The sequence below is a fragment of the Carettochelys insculpta genome, chromosome 1 (assembly GCF_033958435.1).
Source record: "Carettochelys insculpta isolate YL-2023 chromosome 1, ASM3395843v1, whole genome shotgun sequence".
Classification (NCBI taxonomy): domain Eukaryota; kingdom Metazoa; phylum Chordata; order Testudines; family Carettochelyidae; genus Carettochelys; species Carettochelys insculpta.
Window position 1 is genome coordinate 182,517,531 of NC_134137.1, and position 22,712 is coordinate 182,540,242.

Below are 22,712 nucleotides of genomic sequence, written 5' to 3' on the forward strand. Positions count from 1 at the left end.
AATTCCTCCATGTACGAATCAAGCCTCTGCTATTGCCATGCTGGGGATGAATTTGGACCCAAACATGGGAAGAAAAAGCACTGCCTGAGCAGACACAATCAGTCCCTTCCACTCCTTCTCCGCTTCCTCCTCAGAGTACTGCAATATATGTTGCTAGGCCATGTATCTAGCCAGTGATCAATGCAATGAAAGCGCTCATACATAGCACAGTTTTTATAAAACAAAAATACAGATGTTTCACCCCCTTGCTAGGCCTGTGCCTGTCCTGCCATGGGACTCTAGGTGGTCTCTCTCCACCCCCACATTTCAGGGACCTCTGGGTACTATCTAGTACAGGGGTCAGCAAACCTTGGCTTGGGTGCCAAGAATGGCATGAGAGCTGATTTTCATTGGCAAATGAAGTGGGAGATCAGCTCCACCCCTCCTCCCCCATGCACCCAGGAGCTTGCTCAAAGCCATGGTGCTTGTGGATTAACAAAAGAGTAGCTAATGCTACCAACCATCACCTGAAAGGCAAAGCTCTGCATCTTCATGTATTTATGAAGGAAACTGTTGTAATTAGGACTATTAGTGACTTTAAAAAGTATCACGGGCACTTGAACTGTACATAGAGGTCAAAAGGTCAAATTTCAGCACTCTGCCTTGGAAAGATTGCTGACCCCCAATCTAGTATCAAGGCCTGCATGCCTTCAAAACAGCAGATTCTCCCTGTCATAGAAGTACCCTTTCTCTGTCCATTTGGAGTTGTGCCAGGAAGACTCTGTCTCCCCCTCAATGTTGGACAAGTTTTGTAGAATGGGAGACAGCATGTTGGCAGAAGGAAGCTCATCCTTATTCTCTGGCTCCCCCGACTAGGATGCGAGTGGCACATACAGGCTACATCTACACGTGAAGCCTACATCGAAATAGCTTATTTCGATGTAGCAACTTCGAAATAGGCTATTTCGATGAATAACGTCTACACGTCCTCCAGGGCTGGCAATGTTGATGTTCAACTTCGACGTTGCACAGCACAACATCGAAATAGGCGCTGCGAGGGAACGTCTATACGCCAAAGTAGCACACATCGAAATAGGGATGCCAGGCACAGCTGCAGACAGGGTCACAAGGCGGACTAGCGCTTCCAGGGCAACAGCTAGCCACTCCCTTAAAGGGCCCCTCCCAGACACACTCAGCCTGCACAGCACGTGGTCTGAGGAGCCATAGACACACAGACCCCGGGCGACGCAGGCATGGACCCCCAGCAGCAGCAGCAGCAGCCGCCAGAGGTCCACCCAGCCCTCCCGGCAGGAGCAGGGTTTGCCCTGATCCATGCCATGCGGGAGGCAGCTGAGCACCTCCTTGCTACACCGGAGGAGGAGCTGCCCCCAGGGCAGCAGGGCTCAACCCCCAACCCTGCAGCACCCCGCCCCCACCCCTGCCTCACACGCCGGCGGTTGTGGAGCTACCCCACCAGCACCGACTGGTGGGAGCGGCTGGTGCTTGAGGAGTGGGACGACGACCGCTGGCTCAGGAACTTCAGGATGAGCCGGCAGACATTTATGGAGCTGTGCCAGTGGCTCACCCCCACACTCAGGCACCAGGACACCACCATGCGGCATGCCCTCCCTGTGGAGAAACGGGTCAGCATCGCTGTCTGGAAGCTGGCCACTCCCAACAGCTACCGATCCGTGGGACAGCAGTTTGGTGTCGGCAAAGCCACCGTCGGGGCTGTCCTCATGGAGGTAAGAGAACCCACGGGGGCAGGGCAGGACAGGGGAGGGGGGCCCGGGCAGAAGAGGGCAGGGGAGGGCAGGGCAGGGCCACGCACACCCTGCTCACCCCTCATTGGTGCTCTCCCAGGTGCTTTCCCTGCAGGTTGTGCGTGCCATCAATGCCATGCTCCTGCACAGGCTCATGAGGCTGGGGGACCCAGATGCCACCATCGCGGCCTTTGCCACCCTGGGCTTCCCCAATTGCTTCGGGGCTCTGGATGGGACTCACATCCCCATCCGCGCCCCGCATCACAGTGGAGGACGCTACATCAGTCGCAAGGGCTACCATTCTGTGGTCCTCCAGGCCTTGGTGGACATCCGGGGCCGTTTCCAGGACATTTATGTGGGCTGGCCTGGCAGCACCCACGACGCCCGGGTTTTCCGGAACTCGGGCCTGTGCCGCCGGCTGGAGGCAGGGACCTACATCCCCCAGTGGGAGATCCCTGTGGGGGACACCACCATGGCCCTCTGCGTCATCGCAGATGCGGCATACCCCCTCCGGCCCTGGCTCATGCACCCGTACACGGGCCATCTCTCCGCTAGCCAGGAGCGCTTCAACCAGCGCCTGAACCACGCGCACCAGGTGGTGGAGCGCTCATTTGGCTGCCTGAAAGGACGCTGGAGATGTCTCCTGACCCGCCTGGATGCGGGCCCCAACAACATCCCCCTGATTGTGGGTGCCTGCTGCGCCCTGCACAATTTGGTGGAGAGCAAGGGGGAGGCCTTTTTCCAGGGCTGGGCTGTGGAGGCCGGCAGGGCCGACGTGCAGCCACCTGCTGCCCCCAGTCGGCAGGTGGACCCCGAAGGGATCCGGGTCCGGGAGGCCCTGCAGGCCCACTTCGATGATGAGGCCGCGGGGTGAACTCTGCCAGGCCCCCCACTGCCCACCCCTTCCTCCACAACACTCCCTGCCCCACGCCCACACCATGGAGCACCCAACCGCACCCCCCTCCCTCTTTTCCTGGACAAATGACAGCACGCACTTGTGGCTGAACTTAAACTGCTTTTTCTTTTAGAACTTTTTTTTTTTTTAACTATAAATAAAACAACAACAAAGTATATACAACATGTGTGGAACAAAAGTAGTGTGTACAAATAAAACAATAGTAATAAAAATGTTTGTTCACTAATAAAAAGAAAACCAGGGATGATAAAGGGGAGAACTATTTACATGGGGGGGATGGGGCAAACGGGGGGCACAAATTAATAAGTCCCAACTATATACAAGGTGGGGGGCCACGTCCCGGGCCCCTCGCCCCTAAAGTCCGGCACTGGGCGTGGGCGGCCAACAGCCCCGCCGCGGCCGCAGCCCTGTCCGGGGCTGGCTGGGGGTGGGCCGGACCGGAAGATATGCCCGGCGAGTCTCAGCTGTCTCCAGGGGTCCCTCGGCGCTCCGGCCCTCGGTGGTGGGTGGCGGGGCGACGGTGGACGGGATGGCGATGTGCGGAGCAGCTGGTGGTGCGGCGGGTGGAGCAGGCACGGCGGGCGCTGCTGCGGCCGGCACAGCATGGGGGGCCAGGTAGTCCACCAGGCAGTTGAAAGTCTCCATGTAGGCCACCCATGCCTCTTGGCGCCAGGCCAGCGCCCGCTCCTGCAGGTGCAGGTGGCGTTGCTCCACCCGCAGGTGCTGCTCCGCGACCTCCAGCTGCCGACGGTGGATGGCCAGCAGCTGGGGGTCCGTCGCCGTCGGCTGGTGGTGGCGCAGGGTCCGCCGTCTAGCCCGCTGTGGGGCCAGTCGGTCCTCGGCCGAGGGGCTTGCTTGGAGCGATGGCCCCGGAGGGGTCTCCGGGACCACTGATGCCTCGCCGGCTCTCTCTTCCGGTCCTTCCGATGGTGCAGGTGCGGGACACAGGAGAGGAGCGGGGGAAGAAGAATGGAGACAGGCGTTAGTGTGGGCCCCGAGCCGTGGCCTTTGTCCCCCCAGCCCTGTGCTGCAGGTTCCCCATCCCCGTCCCCGGGAGATGCTGCTGTGATGGATAGGGTTCAGGGGTCCCCCTGCACTGCACCCCGTCCCCTGGTGGGAGCGACTCTCACTTCACTCCGCAGGCTCTGACAGGAGAGGTTTCTTAGGCCACAGGTGCCCAGTTTCTCCCAGGAGTGACAGCACCAGCTGTCAGAAGAGACAGTCCTTCCAACCCGTCCTGGGGAGAAGACCCCAAGGGGTACCCCTCTGGGATGCAGCTTTCCCCCTCCTCAGGCTGGCTGCCTTCCAGCTCTCCCTTCCCCTAGCCTCTATCTGTGGCCCCTGCCCTCCCCCCCGCAATTCAAAGCCAGCTTGGCTCCTCCCTCCTCTTTGTTCAGGGCAGAAGTGTCACCTGCCAGCTGTAGCCCCATGATCATCCTTTGCCCCTGGGAGCTATTCGGCTCTTGTTGCTCATAGCTAGCCTGAGTCTCCCTTTTGCACTCCCTCCACTCCATCACATGCTGCTGCTGCTGCTGTTGCTGCTGCTGCGGGGTGTCCCACCCCCTCTTCCTGGGGGCCCCTCGAGGTTCCACTCCCCCCTGCCCCGGGGATGGGGCATGGCTCTGTCATGCGGGGTGGGGGGGGCAGGGGCTGATGCAGTGCTGTGAGGGACATGGCCCTGCTGTCCTTGGGGCCATGGCCATGTGAGCATGTGGGGGGCCCTGGACACATATCTATTACCTCCCGCCCCTCAAGCCCAGGGGTGTACACCAGAGGGGGGTACATACCTGTCGGCCCACTCCCACGGTCCAGAGATCCCCGGGGGGCGGAGGCCCGGCTGCTGCTCCGGGATGGCAGGAGGAGGATCTGCAGCCCGGATTCTGTGGAGGAGGAGCCCCCCTCCTCCTCCTCCTCCTGCCGCGATGGCCCGGGGGTGGGCTCCGGGGGGGGTGCCCCGGGGTGCGGGGCTTACCTCCAGGGCGGACTCCGGCTGAAGGGCCTGCTGGGGCTCGTCAGCTGAAGTATCAAGGGTGGCCGGAGGGGAGGAGGTGTGCCGGGGGCCCAGGATGTCCCTGAGCTCCCTGTAAAAGGGGCAAGTGACGGGGGCGGCCCCAGATTGGCCGGCCGCATCCCGGGCCCGGGCGTAACCCTGCCGCAGCTCCTTCACCTTACTCCTGACGTGATCAGGAGTGCGGGCAGGGTGACCCTGGGCAGCCAGGCCGTCGGCTAGCTGAGCGAACGCATCCGCGTTCCGCCTCTTGCTCCCCAATACCTGGAGCACCTCCTCCTCGCTCCAGAGCCCCAGCAGCTCCCGCAGCTCGGCCTCTGTCCAGGAGGGGCCCCGCTGTCGCTTGCCAGCCTGGCTGCCTGCCTGCCTGGGCTGGCTGCCCTGGCTCCCCTTGGGGGGGGTCCCCTGCGGGCGCTGGGGGGGCTGCCAGGCGGCCATTGATGGTCCCGTGGCTGCTGAGGAACGTGCAGGCTGGCCGTGTGTCTGGGCTGCTGCCTGCACGTTCCCTCAGCTTCCTGCACAGGAAGGGAGGGGGAGGGGACCTTTAAGGGGCCGCTGCACGCAGCCACCATTGAGCTGAGGGGCTGCAGAGAGCGTCTCTCAACCCCTCAGCTGATGGCCGCCATGGAGGACCCCGCAATTTTGACGTTGCGGGACACGCAACGACTACACGGTCCCTACTTCGACGTTGAATGTCGAAGTAGGGCGCTATTCCTATCCCCTCATGGGGTTAGCGACTTCGACGTCTCGCTGCCTAACGTCGAAGTTAACTTCGAAATAACGCCCGACGCGTGTAGCTGTGACGGGTGCTATTTTGAAGTTAGTGCCGCTACTTCGAAGTAGCGTGCACGTGTAGACACGGCTACAGAGAAAAACTTAGTTCCACACTGGGAGGAAGGAGTGCAGTGTCCTTTGAGATTAACCTCACATTCCCAACCTGAAAGTCAGAAGAAAAGCAAAAAGTAACCCCCACCCTCTACCCTACCACAACTGCAACAATCCTGAAACACGGTGACTGTTGACTACACCCAGTCTCCAAACAGGTGCAGAGAGCTCCTGCACTGTCCTAAGTGCAGGATCAGATGTCTGACCATAGCAAGGGTTGCTTTATGGCTAGATATGCCCTTTAGCTAAAAACAAATAAGTCAAAAATAAAGCCCTTAACGTGGGAATGCGGAAATGTGTCTAAATATATCATACAGCTAGGCCTATTGAACAGGTCTGTACTGAGGCCTGAGCAAAATGTGGTGGTTTATTTACCCCAGGGTCCCTGTCGAAAAAGAGAATTCACTTTCCTATAGGAGACTTACTACTTTTTAAGTTATTTTAGAGCTCTGATAAAATATAGTTAAGCCATGCTTCTTCTTTGTGAAGGTGGCAAGCACTCAATAAACAAACACTCAGACCAATAAATTAATTTAAGCCCACTCTGATACTCATACTCTTCTGATTAGTCTGTTCTCAAGATGATCATCTGGTATCTGACGAGATGAACTTTCACCAGCCTCACAAGCTCCCGCTGTTCTGACTAACTGGTTAGAATCAGAGCTGTCCCTTCTCCAACCCAAAATCTCGGAAGAGTGGGAAACAGCTGTGATTCTCTGCACCTTTCTTCTGTAGCAGCATGAAATTTTCTTGAGAGCAAAAGACGGGGAGAGCGTTGCTAACTAGATGTCACATCCAATTGGAACTACACCGTCTCCTGATACAGAGCGTTATGTTGTTTTCTGGTAGGAAGATGATAATTTGCTGTAATTCTAGGTGTGGAGGAAAGGTGATTATATGTTAGTCAATGAACTACAAGACAACAGTATTTCTCTCTACCACTTTGCCAAGAGAATTTGTCAACTTCTTCAACTGGGGCAATTTGGCTGATGGAGCTTACAGATTCTACTGCCTGTGTTGATAGACTTGGTGATCATTTTTGAACCGAGCAATTCAGCTGAAAGCTTCATGTGGTTCTTAAAACTTTGAACTGAGAGCACTTACAAATGAAACACGCAGCACTAGCTCAGTCTACAGTACGGAATTTTCAGAGAGACCCAATAGCACCCTTAACCACCTTTTGAAAATCTCAGTCTAAGTCTCTTTAAACCAGTGACATTTACAATCATGCAAACCGCACGTGACTCTGCTGACAATCTGTAAATTCTGCTAACAGACTATGTAATCTTCCTAAACTTGTGCAGGACTGAAAAATGCTACTACTATGTCTATGCTCCAGTGGAGAGTCTAAACTCCATATGGCTTTGTGGTAGTAGCCTCTTCCACTCCTACATGTTCGAGCATAGACCACTGATGACCATTCGTGAGCGCCCCCTGTCCTTGGTGACCTTTTTCAGTTCTGATGAGGTATACCCCCTCTTTTTAGTGTTTGCCTTCTGGTCTCTACTCCAGGTGTTTCTTGGGCATCCTCTTTTCCTTTTTCCTTGTGAGTTCCAACTTTAGGCTTGCCTTGTGATGGTGGCAGTTGGTTTTCTAAGGGTATACCAAATCCACCGCCATCTTCTCTTCCTGATTTCTTCTTCAGCAGGAGATTGATGATTCAGTTGCCACCAGTCTTGGTGGTTGATCATGTATGGCCAGAAGATATGGAAGATGGAGGCAGCTATTGATAAATGTCTGGATTTTTTTTTTTGACAGTCCTCTTTTTTTCCATAATGCTACATATCATTTTAATGGGGCAAGCTTAGGAAGCAATCCAAGACAGCGTTAGATGGCTACACGTGCTTAACTGAGAGGACAGATATTTGTTCAAAGTTTTAGTAACGTGTATGATGGTATAAAATGGTATTAGATACAAGAGTTACTTTGCAATTGAAGTGTTTTATAGACAATGGCATTTCCTTGAAATGTGTGTACATTAGAAGCCAAATTCTAGTTATAGTTAAGTGTGTATTCAGGAAAGGGTAACTCCACAAATTGCAGTCAAGTTTTTCAGTTCCACAAATGATTATACTCTGGATTTACACAGTACGGTTCTCTCATTCTACATTATCATAAGAACATTCTGCATCAAGGGGATATGGGTGAGTTGTATTCAATAAGGCTTATCTTCATAAGCTGAGGAAATAGCGTGGTTATAATACATTTAATTATTTTAATGAGTAACTGAAAGCTCATGAAATTGAACAATAGCACTGACAATAAATTAGCAATAGGTAATCAAACACTGATAATGTTATGTCAATGTATTTGATTCCTAACTTGCAATACCCCTATCCTAGAATCACAGAAATGTGCATTTCGCAGGGACCTTGAGAAGTCATCAAGTCCAGCCCTTTGTGCTGAGGCAGAACCAAATACAACTAGATTACCCTGACAGGTGTTCGTCCAACCTGTTTATAAAAATCTCCAGTGATGGGGATTCCACAACCTCCCTTGAGCTGTGTCTACACGTGCACGCTACTTCGAAGTAGCGGCACTAATATCGAAATAGCGCCCGTCGCGGCTACACGCGCCGGGCGCTATTTCGAAGTTAACTTCGACGTTAGGCGGCGAGACGTCGAAGTCGCTAACCTCATGAGGGGATCGGAATAGCGCCCTACTTCGACGTTCAACGTCGAAGTAGGGACCGTGTAGATGATCCGCGTCCCGCAACGTCGAAATTGTGGGGTCCTCCATGGCAGCCATCAGCTGGGGGGTTGAGAGACGCTGTCTCTCCAGCCCGTGCGGGGCTGTATGGTCACCGTGTGCAGCAGCCCTTAGCCCAGGGCTTCTGGCTGCTGCTGCTGCAGCGGGGGATTCATGCTGCATGCACAGGGTCTGCGACTCGTTGTCGGCTCTGTGGATCTTGTGCTGTTTAGTGCAAGTGTGTCTGGGAGGGGCCCTTTAAGGGAGCGGCTGGCTGTTGAGTCCGCCCTGTGACCCTGTCTGCAGCTGTGCCTGGCACCCTTATTTCGATGTGTGCTACTGTGGCGTGTAGACGTTCCCTCGCTGCGCCTATTTCGATGTGGTGCTGCGCAACGTCGATGTTCAACATCGACGTTGCCAGCCCTGGAGGACGTGTAGACGTTATTCATCGAAATAGCCTAGACGTAGCCTTGGAAGCCCATTCCCCAGCTTAACTAGCTAACCCAAAGCTCCCCTATTACAGGTTATGCCCGCTACTTCTGGTCCTCCCATTAGTGAACAGGAAGAACAATTGAGTACAGTCCTTTTTGTAATAGCCCTTAATACATGTGAAAACAGTTTTCAGGTGCCCCCACAAGTCTCCTTTTTTCTACACTAAACGTATCATTGGCTGGGCTATATTTCTCCAGTCTTCTTTGTTCCCTTTTTAAAAGATGGACTCTGTTTGCCCTTCTCCAGTCTGCTGGGATCTCACCCATCTTCCAGAAGTTCTCAAAGGTAATTATGGTTCTGAGATTTCTTCAGCTAGTTATTTAAATTCCCTAAGATGAATTTCACTAATTCTTGCTGACTTGTCTTTGTCTTACTTGTTCTTTCCTTATTTTGGCTTTCATTCCTTCCCCCTTGCTTTTAGTATTAATTATACTGGATATCTGGGCACCATTAACACTTTTTAAGAAAGACTGATGGAAAATAGGTATTAAACACCTGAGCCTTCTTGATGCCATCAAATATTTGCTCTCCTTCCCTGCTATATTGGTTCTCACAATAATCACCTGTTAGTTTTTAGTGAGCCTCAGTTTCATGAGCCACTCACTGGCCTTTTCCACACAGGCCACTTCCTTTGGAAGTGGCATGCTAATACATGGAGTGAGAGATGCTAATGAGGCGCAGATGCAGATTCCCTGTGCCTCATTAGCATAACATCACATGATTTGGAGTCTGGAAGACCATTCTTCCGGACTCTAAAATGCTGTGTAGAAGCGCGTCCCCAGGGGGCTTCTGGAAGGAAGTCCTCCTTCCGGAGGCCCCCTCTTCCCAAAAATTTTTGGATAGTTTGCAATTGTACCTTTAATATTGTCTTCTTGAGAAACTGCCAGTTGACTGCCCATTTTCCTTCAATTTTTCTTCTTATGGGACCTGATATAGGTTACTTCCCCCGTTTACTGGACCAAATATTGTGCCAGGACATTGCAAAAATGTATTGGAAATTTTGTGTTTTGCCATATTAGTTTTCCAAAAAATGTCAAGGTAATTAAAAGCTCCCACCCCCATCTTTTGCAGAGGCTGCTACTCGTGCTAAATTGCAAAGGTGCTTTTGTAAGATGTGCAAATGCCTGTTAGAAACTGTGCTACAATGACAACACCATATTTGTTTTCAGGAATGAGGCCCAAGGAGTCAGGCAGAGGTGAGAAGTCACTGTGATGATCCACTGTATACACAGTTATTAAACATATTGGCTATATCTACACTAGCCCCAGAACTTTGAAAGGGGCATGATAATTAACTTAATCGAAAGATGCTAATGATGCACTGCCATGAGTATGCAGCACCTCTTTAGCATAATGGCAGCCACAGCACTTCAAAAGTGCCGCTTTTGATCACGTCTGGCTAGCCTACGCAGGGTCCTTTTCAGAAGGACCCCGCACGCTTCAAAATCCCCTTATTCCTATTTGGCTATAATGAGGCAGCGCCTCATTAGCATCTTTTGATTAGGTCCATTATTATGCCCCGTATGTAGTTCTGGGGCGAGAGGAGACGTAGCCATTTTGAAACTAAACGAGGCATAAAACACATTTGAAGTGCTACTTTGCAGTTGTGCAAACTTACATGTGGATTGCTTAAGGTGCTTGTGTGATGTCCGTGGGCCAAGGTTTTCATTCCTGTGCTTTAGCTATCACAGCTATATAGGGCAATTCTTCTGCTTACTTTTCTAGAGAAATGTCACAAGAAGTTTTTTAAATTTCCTGACATTTCATTTTAGCCTTTAATAAGTTAAAAAAACCAAACAAACCACTAATTGAGTCTGCTAGAAAGAGGGGATTTTTTTAAAGAATAAATAAGCAAATTAATCATAATGAAATGTTCCTAATTAATAGGTAGTGTTTGATTAATGGCACAAGCTTCCCCCTAGGAATACACAGGGAGGCTGATTCACCCTTGCCCTTTGCTGTGTGTAGTTATTTTACAATAGTGCAAATCAGGCATGAAATGTGGCAGTTCAGATTTGCAGCCAATTTTGTGTTGATTTAAATAACTATAAAAGGTGCAAGCCACTGATTAATCAGGCCAAGAGCATTTAAAAGTGACTTGAAAGGACTATCTTTATGAATGACAGGAAAGTTTAGTCATCATGCACACTTGTGGACTGAATCAAAGACTATTTATTCAAGGATAATCTTTCCACTGGTTTCAGTTGCCTTTGGATTTGGCCCTCAAAGTCATTGGACACTTTACTGCAATTACATGCCACGGTACTGATTACTGCCAGTTGTGGGTGAGCTATTTGGGATATATGCATGCCACCTGGCAATTACCCAGAGAAGACCTGACTAATTTCACCTACGGCAGCCTCAATTTATAGGAGTTTTAAACATCACCTCAGTGCAGTCATAAAAGTTTCCTTTGACATTGCTTAAAATGGTGCTCTAAATGTAGCCTGGATATAAGAATGTAGGTCAAAGGGAATCCATTCAAATTAGTGAATTAATTTGCTGTCCTTTTGATTCTGCAGCATTCTTGTCAGTTTCATGTTACTGGAAATTGCAGCTACAATTCATGAAAACCTCATCTATTCTTCATGGTCACTTTTACCTATTGCTCATAAAGCCATTTTCCAGATGGAAGCCATGCGAACTTAACGTTTTAAGTGCTGCCATAAAAGTTGATGGCATAATGTTGGCTTGTTCAACACGTAATCTCATATCTGGCCAGAGATCCTTCCCTTCAGAAGGGTTTTACCTGAACAGTAGGTTTATACAGGACTGGATGACTCAGGGGACTACCAAGGAGGGTGCAGAGTCTTTCATCTCTACTTTATCCTTTCAAATTCACCACTCAGTTGCAACTGAAAATTCTTACCATTGCATAGTTGGTCAGAAATGGACAAGAAATAAATTAGCAGTCTTAGGGCTTGTCTGTACTGGTAAGCTACTGTGCTGTAACTTTTCTCTCAGGGGTGTGAAAAAAGATTCCCCTAGCACAGCAAGTTACAGAGGTGCACCGGTGTAAACAGGTTCCCATTGCTGGGAACTACTCCCCTTTGGAGGTTTTCTTTTTACCAAGAATGCTGGGAGAGCTCTCTCCCAGTGTTGGTACCATGACCACACCACCACAGTAAAGCTCTTGGAAGTGTAGACAAAGCCTCGACATCATTTCTTATGGTCAGATGTCTGTACATCAAATCATCATAACACCCCTCATGGTTTCCGTTAACTCTGTCTTTCCTCTCCTTGCTCAGTCTCTCTCTTGGGGGCAAGGATCATGTTTACTTAACTGTAAATCGTGTGTTTAGCGCAAAGGGGTCCAAATGAGATTGGGGCCTTTGGGGGGTTACCATATTTTTAGCAATAGTGATATGTAAGTGTCCCAATCATGAGCTAGGACCCATTGTGCTAGGTTCTGTATAAACACAGAACAAAAGGTCCCTGCCCCAAACACCTCACAATCTACATTTTTAATAGCTGTCCAGCTTTGAAGAGTATCAGAGAGGTAGCCATGGTAGTCTGTATCTTCAAAAACAACAAGTAGTCCTACTGCACCTTATAGACTAACAGATATTTTGGAGCATAAGCTTTCATTGGCAAAGACCCACTTCTTCAGATGTATTGCTGCGGCTTGCTGCTGTGCGGCTTGTCCAGACAGGGGTCCTTTTTGAAAGGACCCTACCAACTTTGAAATTGCCTTATTCCTACCAACAGAATAGGACTAAGGGGATTTCAAAGTTGCTGGGGTCCTTTCGAAAAGGACCCCCGTCTGGACGAGCCACGGCGATTTCAAAGTGCCGCGGCTGCCGGCATTCTAATGAGGCGCTGAATATGTATTTCAGTGCTTCATTAGTAAACTTCGAAATGGCCATTTGCATGGTCATTTCAAAGTTTTGGGAAAGTGTAGACGTAGCCTATGGGCTGCTTTCCACAGTGGATTTGTCCCAAAGACAAAGACTGAAACAAACTGACTGCATTCACAAGGACTTTAATAATAAAAATGGAGTAGTAATTATAGAAACCAATTACTTGCAGACAGAGATCACTACACAACTGTTTAAAAAGGGTACCAAAAATAATGATCGTACACTCTCCTTTACTGGGAAATTCACTTGGGAACCCATTGAACCATAAATTGGAGATGATAATACTTGCTCATTTTGTAAAGTGCTCCGAGACATCCTGTTTAGCTGTCTGTTTCAGGAGGAAATTTGTAACATGTAGCCCTGTATTATGTAAATGTTATAGAACTGTCAACTTTTAGCACCCTCTACAAATACAAGGGGTGATGATGATCACTGCTCAGGGTTTAAATCCTGCAGTGAATACCATGTGAAGCGAGGGGTTGGGCAGTGTAGAGCTCATTGCAGCATCCTAGCCAAAATCTGAATAGAACAAAAGTAAAATCACATGCAATATTAGCGAAGTATAGAGTAACCCACACACCTAGCGGTGTGGTTTGCTGTCCCATGTAGTGACACTTGGACCACTTACACAGAGAAAGAATGAGTCACCTCTACAGACCTAGCTTGAGAGCCAGCTATTTTTTAAGCTCAGACTGTAGAGGCTCCTGCATTAAGTTCTAGAGGTCCCAGATTCAAGCCTGCCTGTGGACAGTTGCAAAAACTGGGAATTGATATCATGTAGTTCTTACTTCAGCTATTTATACATACTGTGTCACTTTAAAAAGCATGCCATTCACTCATTAAGCTTTATGGTTTTTTTCATCTTGACTACAGTTCTGTGTTTGTGGGTAGTTCACCTAACACCCTGCATTATACACCTTATTCAATTCCTCTTACATTCAGTGGGAATCTTTCCATCAGCTTTAGTGGACTTTGGATCTGGCCTTATTTGATCAGTGTCCAGACTTTGGCAGGTAAAAATTCCTACAGGATCTCACTCTTTCCTCTTATTACTAATTTATTTAATATGTTTCTTTGTTGTCCAAAGCAGCACTGTAGACTGACTTTTGAGATCATTATAGTTAGTAGGTGTTTGTATATACTCCCAGTGGTGTTCATGTTCAAATATATGGGGATTAATATTCTGTGAAATGCAGATCTACTCTGAAAAATGACTTCGTTAACAAGGCATTGGAAACAAGGAAAAGTTATTTACATTTTCTATACCACAAAATCTGGGAGATCACCAAATGAAATTAATAGGCAGCAGGTTTAAAACAAACTAACAAAAAGAATTATTTCTTCACACAATGTACAGTTAGTCTGTGGAACTTCTTGGAACACAGAGGATGTCGTGAAGGCCAGCACTTCAACAGGGTTAAAAAAAGAGCTAGGTAAATTCATGGTGGATAGGTCCTTCAAGAGCTATTAGCCAGGATGGGCAGGGCTGGTGTCCCTAGCTTCTGTTTGCCAGGGCTAGAAATGGGTGATGGAGATGAACCACTTCTATTCATTACCTCTGGGGCATAAGGCAGGAGGCCCAGGGTCCATTCCCTTGCGCTAATGAATATTTTTCCCTACAAAGTGGAACAGCTTAATTAAGAGAGCACAGAAGCTTTACATCAAAATATCACATACATCAATGGTTACAGTAGAGATTCTTAAACTTCATTAAACAGTGACCCCCCTTCTGACAACAAAAATTACAGCATGACCCCAGAAGGGGGGACAGAGACCTGAGCCTGCCCAAGCCCCACCACTCCAGGTAGGAGGGCTGAAACCAAAGCCTGAGCCCCACTACCCCTGATAAGGACCAAGTCACCAAAGCCAAGAGCTTCAGAACCAGGCAAGGGGGGCTGTAGCTGAGCCACCCAACACCAACCTATGGTTGAAGCTTTAGGCCTGGGATGGTGGGGCTTGGGTTTCAGATTTGATCCTGGCAATTGCATTAAAACCCCATTGAAACACTTGAGAAGTGCTGGGTTAGAACATCCAGAGAGGTAAAAGGCATCCTGTTCAAATCCTTTCTCCAATCCAGGTGGAGAAGGGATCAGAACTGAGGTCTCCCACAGTAGTGCACAAACCACTGTGATAAAAGTTATAAATGGAGGTGATGGCACCAACACTGGCCTATTGTGGACTCTAATCCAGCAGGTGTGCTGAAAGCATGCCTACCAGATCAGGCCCCACAAGTGGAATATGCAAGGCAACAACTATCTCCCCTGGTTTGAGCGTCCCACTGGGACTCAGGCACCTAGGCTTCTAGGTTATGTCTAGATGGCAGGTGCTATTTTGGAATTCACATCCAAGCAACACATCTATTGTCTCAGAACAGTTTTTGAGGTAACGGGTGTGCTATTCTGGCATCCCTGTAAACTTCACTGCATGAGAAGTACAGAGATGACTCAAAATAGGGCTTTATTTTGGCATGTGGCACTATTTATAAAGTGCCACATGCGAAATAGCCTATTTCAAAACCTGCTCCAAATAAGCTACGCAACATGCACAGCACACATTTCAAGGTTAGGGTGCCATCTAGAAATAGCCTGTCAGTGAGCCATTGCGCAGATGCCCAGCGTCAGAAATTTAGGTGCTTAGGGAGAACTTAGGCACTAAAGGATTGCAGGTCTGAACAGAATTAGGTAGCACCCAAGCCAGGGTTTTGAGGATCTCAGTGGCAATGTAAAATTGAATTTAGGCACCTAACTCCTCATTATAGGCACTCTAATCCTTTTGTAGATCTGGGCATAAATTCCTTACCATCTTTTGAACTTCGCAGGTATCTTATGAAGAGTGCATCTTACCCTTATTCTTTTAGGCTACGTCTACACAGCAGCCTCTGTTGCCAGTGAGCTCTGTTGACATAGAAACCTCGGCAGTAGCTCTGTTGACCGATCACATCTACACACAAGAGCAGATTGAAAGAGCATGCTGCTCTGTCAGCAGAGAGAAGCCAGACTGCCCATCCCTCTCTTGACAGAATGGCTGACCTGAAGCTCTGCAAACAAGGCAGCCTGGGGAACCAGAATCCCTCTCTGTGGACAGAAGTGTCTACGCAGGCACTCTGTCGAGAAACGCTGTCAACAGAGGCATTATACATGATAGGTGAAAGGTATGACACTGCTGGCCAAACAGCTGAGTTCTGTCAACAAACTCTCAACAGAGAGCTTTAACTGTGTAGACGCTCAGTGAGTTTTGTTGACAGAAGCTGCCCCGTAGACCTAGCCTTAGGCACTCGTATATGAATGCTGTGCTCATCAAAGCCTCATGTTTGGTTTTCTCTCAAATCTAAATTGAAACCATACATAATTTTGAAAATTTGTATGTTCTTCCTTGTTATATTGAATTAATAAAATAAACTGATTGTGAACTTTCTGTGGGGAAAACAAGTGACTTAGGATTTCAAAATAGATACAATGCCAGGGACTGAATAGGTAAAGAGAGGAAACCACCTCATATACCAATTGAGTCAAAGTAAGTCATAGGGTGTCATGGCAAAGTCTGCATTTTTGCAGTGATACATACATATGGTATATAACAGACATCAGTCACCATGACTGTTAATCTGCCTCTTTTCACAAGCAATAAATTAGCAGAAGAAATAATAAACCTCCTGAAATATAAATTCCACAAAGCAATTAAATGAAATATTTAACTTCTGGCTGATGTTTAGCAGTTGGAAGCAGATCAGCCATCTTGGATGCACACTGAACTGCTTTTATTGTTTACTAGTAATTTTATGAACACCAGTTTCTTTCTCTCTCTTTCTTTTTTTTTTTTTTTTTTTTGTATACCAAGGAATTGCACTAGCAGACAACTGGTATATGGAGGCCTTATTTGAGAGAGAATTTGAGCATGTGAAACTCTTATTAGCCTTGGTTGATGTAGATGAGAAACTGGCTCTGAAGTCACAATTAGTTGTCCCAACACTGCCCTTGGGAAGAAAATATACTTGATCCACTTTACTGTGTGGGTGGGTGTAGAGATAAATGCAAAAGAAACAGAACTGAGAGTGTGGAACATCTCACTACACATGCATCAACATTAACATTTTCGTGATATATGAGTTAATTCTGCAGAGTAGGAGAGGCACTAGTTTGGTATCATAGCTACCCTGCCGCCAGTTCCTGAAGCCTCAGAGGGAGGATACATCCATTCCCATATGGCACTAATGTGAGGACCCAGACACTATTTTATGGGGTATCCTTTGACTTTCTTATTTTAACAATTGGTCACATGAGTAAGGAAAGACCGAATCAAGCCTTTGCAAGCAATACTAAGCAATATAACTGGACAGTAAACCTTGCTTTCAGTGTAGAGTTCAGCTTGAAGAAACCTAGCCTTTTTAACAAAAGCTAACCACAAAGCTAAAGAAAGAAAGAAATTCTTCTTTTGTGTTGTCCTAAGGATACACTGATTTACACCACTGAAATTTAAAAAAAAAAAGTGTTGTTTCTTGTTTGAGACTTTACCTGTTTGAACATGGTATTAAATGTTCAGAATTTTCTCACCCCAGTCTCATGTAACAAAGGTAAGCGAATGCTAGGAAGAACTTACTGTGCGCCTTTTTAACTCAAATGCAACCACAGAAAGAATACTTTTCCTTTTGTAAACAGATTTGGACTGATTGCAAAAGCTGCTAAATATTTATTCTGTTAAGGCTGAGTTTGGAATTTTTTACATGTAAGTTTTATTAATTGATCTAAAAAGATGTAGTAAAACTGATATGCAATATTTTAAACATTAAATTGAAGTTTGCGATGATTGCTTTGTATAGTTGTGAGCTGTAGAAATGTACACACAGTAGAAAAAACGCATGATATACTAGGAGAAACAGCGTTTCCAAAAACAGCCACATGAAATAGAATGCTGTCTCCTATTTTTTGTTTGATTTTTTTCCTGACATCCACTGAACAAACGTGAACATCCTGTAACACACCCTAACCAACTGACCAATTTAATGACATGGGCAGAAAAATAATTCCTTCCTTAACCCCCAAAGCCTGCATTTAAACAAAGCTTAGTTACTATATCCTGTCTCAGTTTGCATAGTTTCAGACATTATTAGCACTTGGAGAGTTACTCCAGATTCCACAACCCCGCCCCCCCCACTACGTGCTTTGGTGACCTCCTGCAGAATTGAATGCAAGTTGACGATATCTTATTTAAAGAGACATTTCTTTTTTTTGTCTCTAAAGCTTCCTGCCATACATATGTATGGAGTCTTTTTCTGACATTATAAGAATGTCAAATCAATAGTCTCTACCCTTCATTTGGTATGCCTCAGTGACATTCCTTTGAGGCAAAGGCCTGCCAACTGGAGGGTGGGGAGAAGGGGGAATTGCCCTGGGGCCCCTTTGAATTGCTATGGCAGCACTGCTGTGCGTGGCTGTTAAGGGGGAGGCCCAGTACCCTAGGCCCTGCATGGAGCCAGGCCTCCTCCCACCTTGCCCCAGAGCCTGCTGTGACTCTTGGTACTGCTTTTGAGGAACATCCATTGCAGACTAAACAGCAGCACATTTCTTTTAACATTCCCCCAGTGCCTCCCAAATATTTGGCTGTTTCCCCATTCCCTAGACTTCTTCAGCCCTTTTTCTCCTTCTTGAGGAGAAGTCATCAAGAAAATCTTTAGGTGTAATCAAAAATCATATAAGTTGCTTCTGAAGAACAGTGCAGTTTCACCATAGTCCATATAAAACGCATTGCGTAGTTCCATGTGGGCTTGGTATGCTTCAAGAGACAGTGAAATAACCTAAATCACTGAAAGCCAGTACCAAAAGGTCAAGTCAGGCTATTTAAATTGCCTATTTCACTCTTTGACTTTCTTTGTCAACAGATTCTTTCCATGGGAATGATGACCGAATACTATCACTACTTTTTTACAACACTGGTAAGAAATACTGAGACTTCTGCCAATAACATTGTTTCAATGAACACAGCTGAAAACTTGCCTCTGCCTTTGAGTGCCACTATTACAGATGAAAAATGCTAGAGAACTAGTAAGTGTTATCAGTACTGCAGGAGCCAAGGGGGTTTTGAGGTGGTGATGTGCTGAAGATTCTATGAAAATTGGTAACAATGGGCCACACTTTCTCGAATAATTCTTACAGTGCTTCATAAAAATAATTAAAATGAAATACCCATCAATAAAACATCACATTTTAGAAAGGGTTTCTCTGGAAATAAGGCCAAACTATTGAGGCTAGACACAAACTTCTCTAGGTCTGGCCAAGGTGGGAGGTTTAGCTTTTGGGTTCTGAGTTAGCCCATTGTAGAAATGGGTCTGAGCAGAGGAATTCAAGTTTGGAGCAAATCCAAACTTAGCCCTTTAATCTTGAGCTCCTGTGTGTTAGATGAAGCCCCATCTCTTGCTGTGCACAGTCCATGGTAAAGCCACAATTCTGCAAAGCACAAACTTAAATCAGTCCTTACATGTGAAAGAATTTGTTTACCTGCCTAACTTTAAGCATATGGTTAGGTCCAATTTAATGGAAGCGGATATGGAGAGAGTTAAGCACCTGCCAAAATAATTTGCTAAATCATGGCTTGTGAAATTATTCTCCTTTCACTTCTTCTGCTCTGACTTTGTACCCTGCCCTCTAGCTAGAAGATAGTAAGGGTCCTTCTGCTGCCGGGAAACATCAGTAGTGGATGAGGCTGGTGTATGCTGTGTGACACCAAGGCTGTGACTACACTACAAATTAACTTTGAAGTTAACTTCGAAGTAAGGGGCTACTTCGAAGTAGCATGCAAAGCGTCTACACAAACTTTTCCTTACTTTGAAGTTAACATTGAGGTAAGGGAGGCTGTTAGCTGATGGTCAGGTGAGATGCCACTTATGCGCTTGTATTAATACTAAATACAGAGCCCCACCGGTGACCAGGCTTAGAGCAGCTGAAAGCAGCTGGGTTCTTTGTGTTCGGCTTGCACAGTAACAGGAGGAGTCAGGTTACCACTTAATCAATTACTTTGTTTATTTATCTAACAAGTTAAGCTCTTGTGGTTACAATGTTACTTTATTTGTTTACCTAGTGAGTTAAGCTCTGTGGTTACAATTGTTACAGGTTTATACTTTGATTACAAATAGCTAGCATACACTCTAATTCATAGATCTATACTTGTTAAATGCGTGCAAAAAAAAAAAAAGTAGAATACCTAGCAGGTCTTATTCTCATCCCTGCGTTACCACCGTGGCTTCGCCAGTTTCTCTCAATCCCTTGGGAAGAAGTCCTTTTTCCTTTTTTTCGAGGAGTCAAATGGGCGTCCCCTGGGACCTCAGGAGACCACACCCTCCTGTCCGGCAGGAAAGATGATTGGAGCTCAAATAGGGGGTCTGCCAGACCCCTCTTTTATACCCATTGGGTCACATATGCTTCTTCCTTGGTTTAAAAAAAATGCCAATTGGATTAAACTGCCTGATGCTGGTTCTCACAGGGTGTTCAAGGGCGTAGTTCACACCTGTGAGGTAGAGACAATTGAGGACATTTGTTTCTTTATGAGCTGGAGATTTTCCTCTTGTCTGGGACCAAGTGTGCAGGCAAATCAACTGATGGTAATTAGCCAAGGGCAGTCCGAGGCCCGGCTGTTTATTAGCCCATTGTTCTTATCAGCTTTGCTCCAGAGCATCAAAGGCCGTGGCTAAGATAAGCCCATCTGCGCTCTTGGGCATTCCAGGGCTGGGCTGTTTCTTTTAACCTCTGAAGCACCTAGGGAAGGCAAGATGGAGTAGAGCAAAAGTGGGGGTTCTGTCTGGCTACAGAGACTAACTTAGAAGTCACTACTCCATTCCCAGCAATGGAGTAGTGGCTTACTTCGACCTGTAACTTCAAAGTTAATGTGTGTAGATGCTCTGCACTCCTTACTTCAAAGTAAGGAGTCCTCCGAGGAGGGCCACCCCCAGGGGATGGAGACAGTCTGGCCAGCCCAGGCCAGGCTCTATGATCCCTGCTGGCTGCGTTAAAGGAAGCAGCTCCCTGGCAACCCCATGCAGGAAGCTGAGAGTGTGCCACAAGTAGGGGCAGCACGAGCTCTGCCCTGGACTGCCCCTGCTTGAAGCACCCACCAGCCTCCACAGCCCCTACCAACCACAGCTGCACAACAGGACCCCCCACCCACTCCAGGGGCTTCAGAGGAGGGGTCCCAGGAATCACAGGGCACAGGCAAGGGCCACACCAGGAGGGGACCCCCCTGGGCAGAGGCAGAGTTTAAGGACCTCCTCGCTCTGTGGGGGGAGGAGGAGGTCCTGCAGCAAGTCAGAACACTTGCTGGCACCACCAGCACCCCATGTGGAGAATGGCCCACTGAGACCGAGGGTGATAACAGGGGCTCGAGCAACTGGACCCTCGTCATTGCCCTCCGCTCCAGAAAACCGAGCTGGGCATCATCGAGCCGGGCCTCGCCTGAGCCCCAGGAGGTCACAGCTGGTACGTTTGGGGTGAGTGGGACATCACAAGGGATGGGGATGGGGACGGGGACGGGGACAGAGCCTTTCCCAGAATAGCCCCACAGTCCACACACCTGAGGATGGGGGCGGGGGGAGCACGGGCTGATCCTTGCCTAGCGGGAACCCCTGGGCATCCAGGATCCCATGGGCCATTGGGTGGCAGGGGGCAAGGGAGTGGGAGATCCAGCCCCCCTGGCCCCTGAGTTGGGAGCCAGCACTCACGGTCCATCCCCCTTCCCCTCCTTTCTTCACAGGTACCTTGCCAGCCGGCCATCCCTACAGTCCTGAGCAGGCCATGGTTGCAAAAGGCCGGGAGGCTGCCACATCACCCCAGCCCACTTCCCCTCACAGCTGTGGATGGGACCCTCAGAGATGGCAGTGGAGGGATGAGGAGGCAGTTGCCAACCGGGCGGTGGTGCGGGAGCTGACCGGCATGCTGCAGGAATGGCTGGAGGTGGAGAAGGACGTGGGGGTGAGGTTAGCCAACAGCATGGATGCCGTGCTCCAGGCCTTGGCTGGCCACCTCGCCCAGCCCCCCCACCCTCCCCGTCCCCTGGTCACCCCTCCAGCCATGGCCAACCTTCTAGCCATCACCCAACGTGTGGCGGACCTTTTGCCAGCTGAGAGGCTTGAGCTGGCCCAGTGGCTGCTGATGGAGGTGGAAGCTCCTGGCCCAGCCCCAGTGACTTCTCCTGTCTACTCTGTGGGGGCAGAGCCTGTGGCACCTCCACCCAAGCCCTACCTCCCCATGGTCCCGGCCCTGTCACAGCCCTGCAGAGGACCCCGGGAGGTAGGGGCGGCCATGGCTGGCTTGGCTCCCCCCAGCCCCCTGCGTGTCAAACCAACTGACCCAACCCCCATCCTGGCCCCCCTCTCCAGTCCAGTCCCCCACCCAAGCCCCTGCCTCCCCACTGCCAACCAGTCCCCCCGTGCACACAAAAGGTTTCCACATTCCATTCAGTATTGTATGTTAGTTTATTTCCCCCATTAAAGCTTCCCGTTCCCACCCTAGCCCGTGTCTGGGTGTTTCCTGGGTGTGGGGGTGAGGGGTGCAGGGTGGTGTGGTGTGTAGTGTGGTGTGTGGCTGGGGGGTTCAGGGCAGGCCCTGTGTGAAGGCCCGGCACAGGGCATCCGGGACCTTGACCCCATCCCGCTGTGCCTCATGGCGCAGGGCAGTGGATGGCTGCTCATAGCCGGCCCCCCCAGTCTTCAGCCAGCCCTGCATGAAGGCCTCCCAGCAGCCCTCCACAAAGTTGTGGATGGCACAGCAGGCAGCAATGATCACGGGGGCATTTCAGAGGCTGATATCCAGCCTAATGAGGAGGCACCGAAACCTCCCCTTCAGCCTCCTGAATGCTCACTCGACTGCATCCCTGACATGGTTGAGGCAACCGTTAAAGATGCCCTGGGCCAGCATAGTGTGGCCGGTATAGGGCCACATGAGCCACAGGTGCAGCAGGTACACAGCGTCGGCCACAATGCAGAGGGACATCGTGATATCCCCGAGCGGGAGCTCCCGCAGGGGGACATACATGCCCGCCTGCATCCGGCATCCCAGTCATGAATTCTAGAACACCCAGGCATCGTGGGCCCTGCCTGGCCACCCCACACACGTCCAGGAAATGGCCCCTCGCATCCA

General features: G+C 48.9%; 1 protein-coding gene across 1 annotated transcript in view; it reads left to right on the forward strand.

Moving 5' to 3' along the window:
• The window catches only part of GRIK1 (glutamate ionotropic receptor kainate type subunit 1), a 248,748-nt gene that overhangs the window by 142,417 nt on the left and 83,619 nt on the right, over positions 1–22,712 (forward strand). Inside the window, exon 5 of the mRNA XM_074983450.1 lies at positions 18,467–18,520. Coding sequence (XP_074839551.1) covers positions 18,467–18,520 — 54 coding nt within the window. The remainder of the gene's footprint in view (positions 1–18,466; positions 18,521–22,712) is intronic.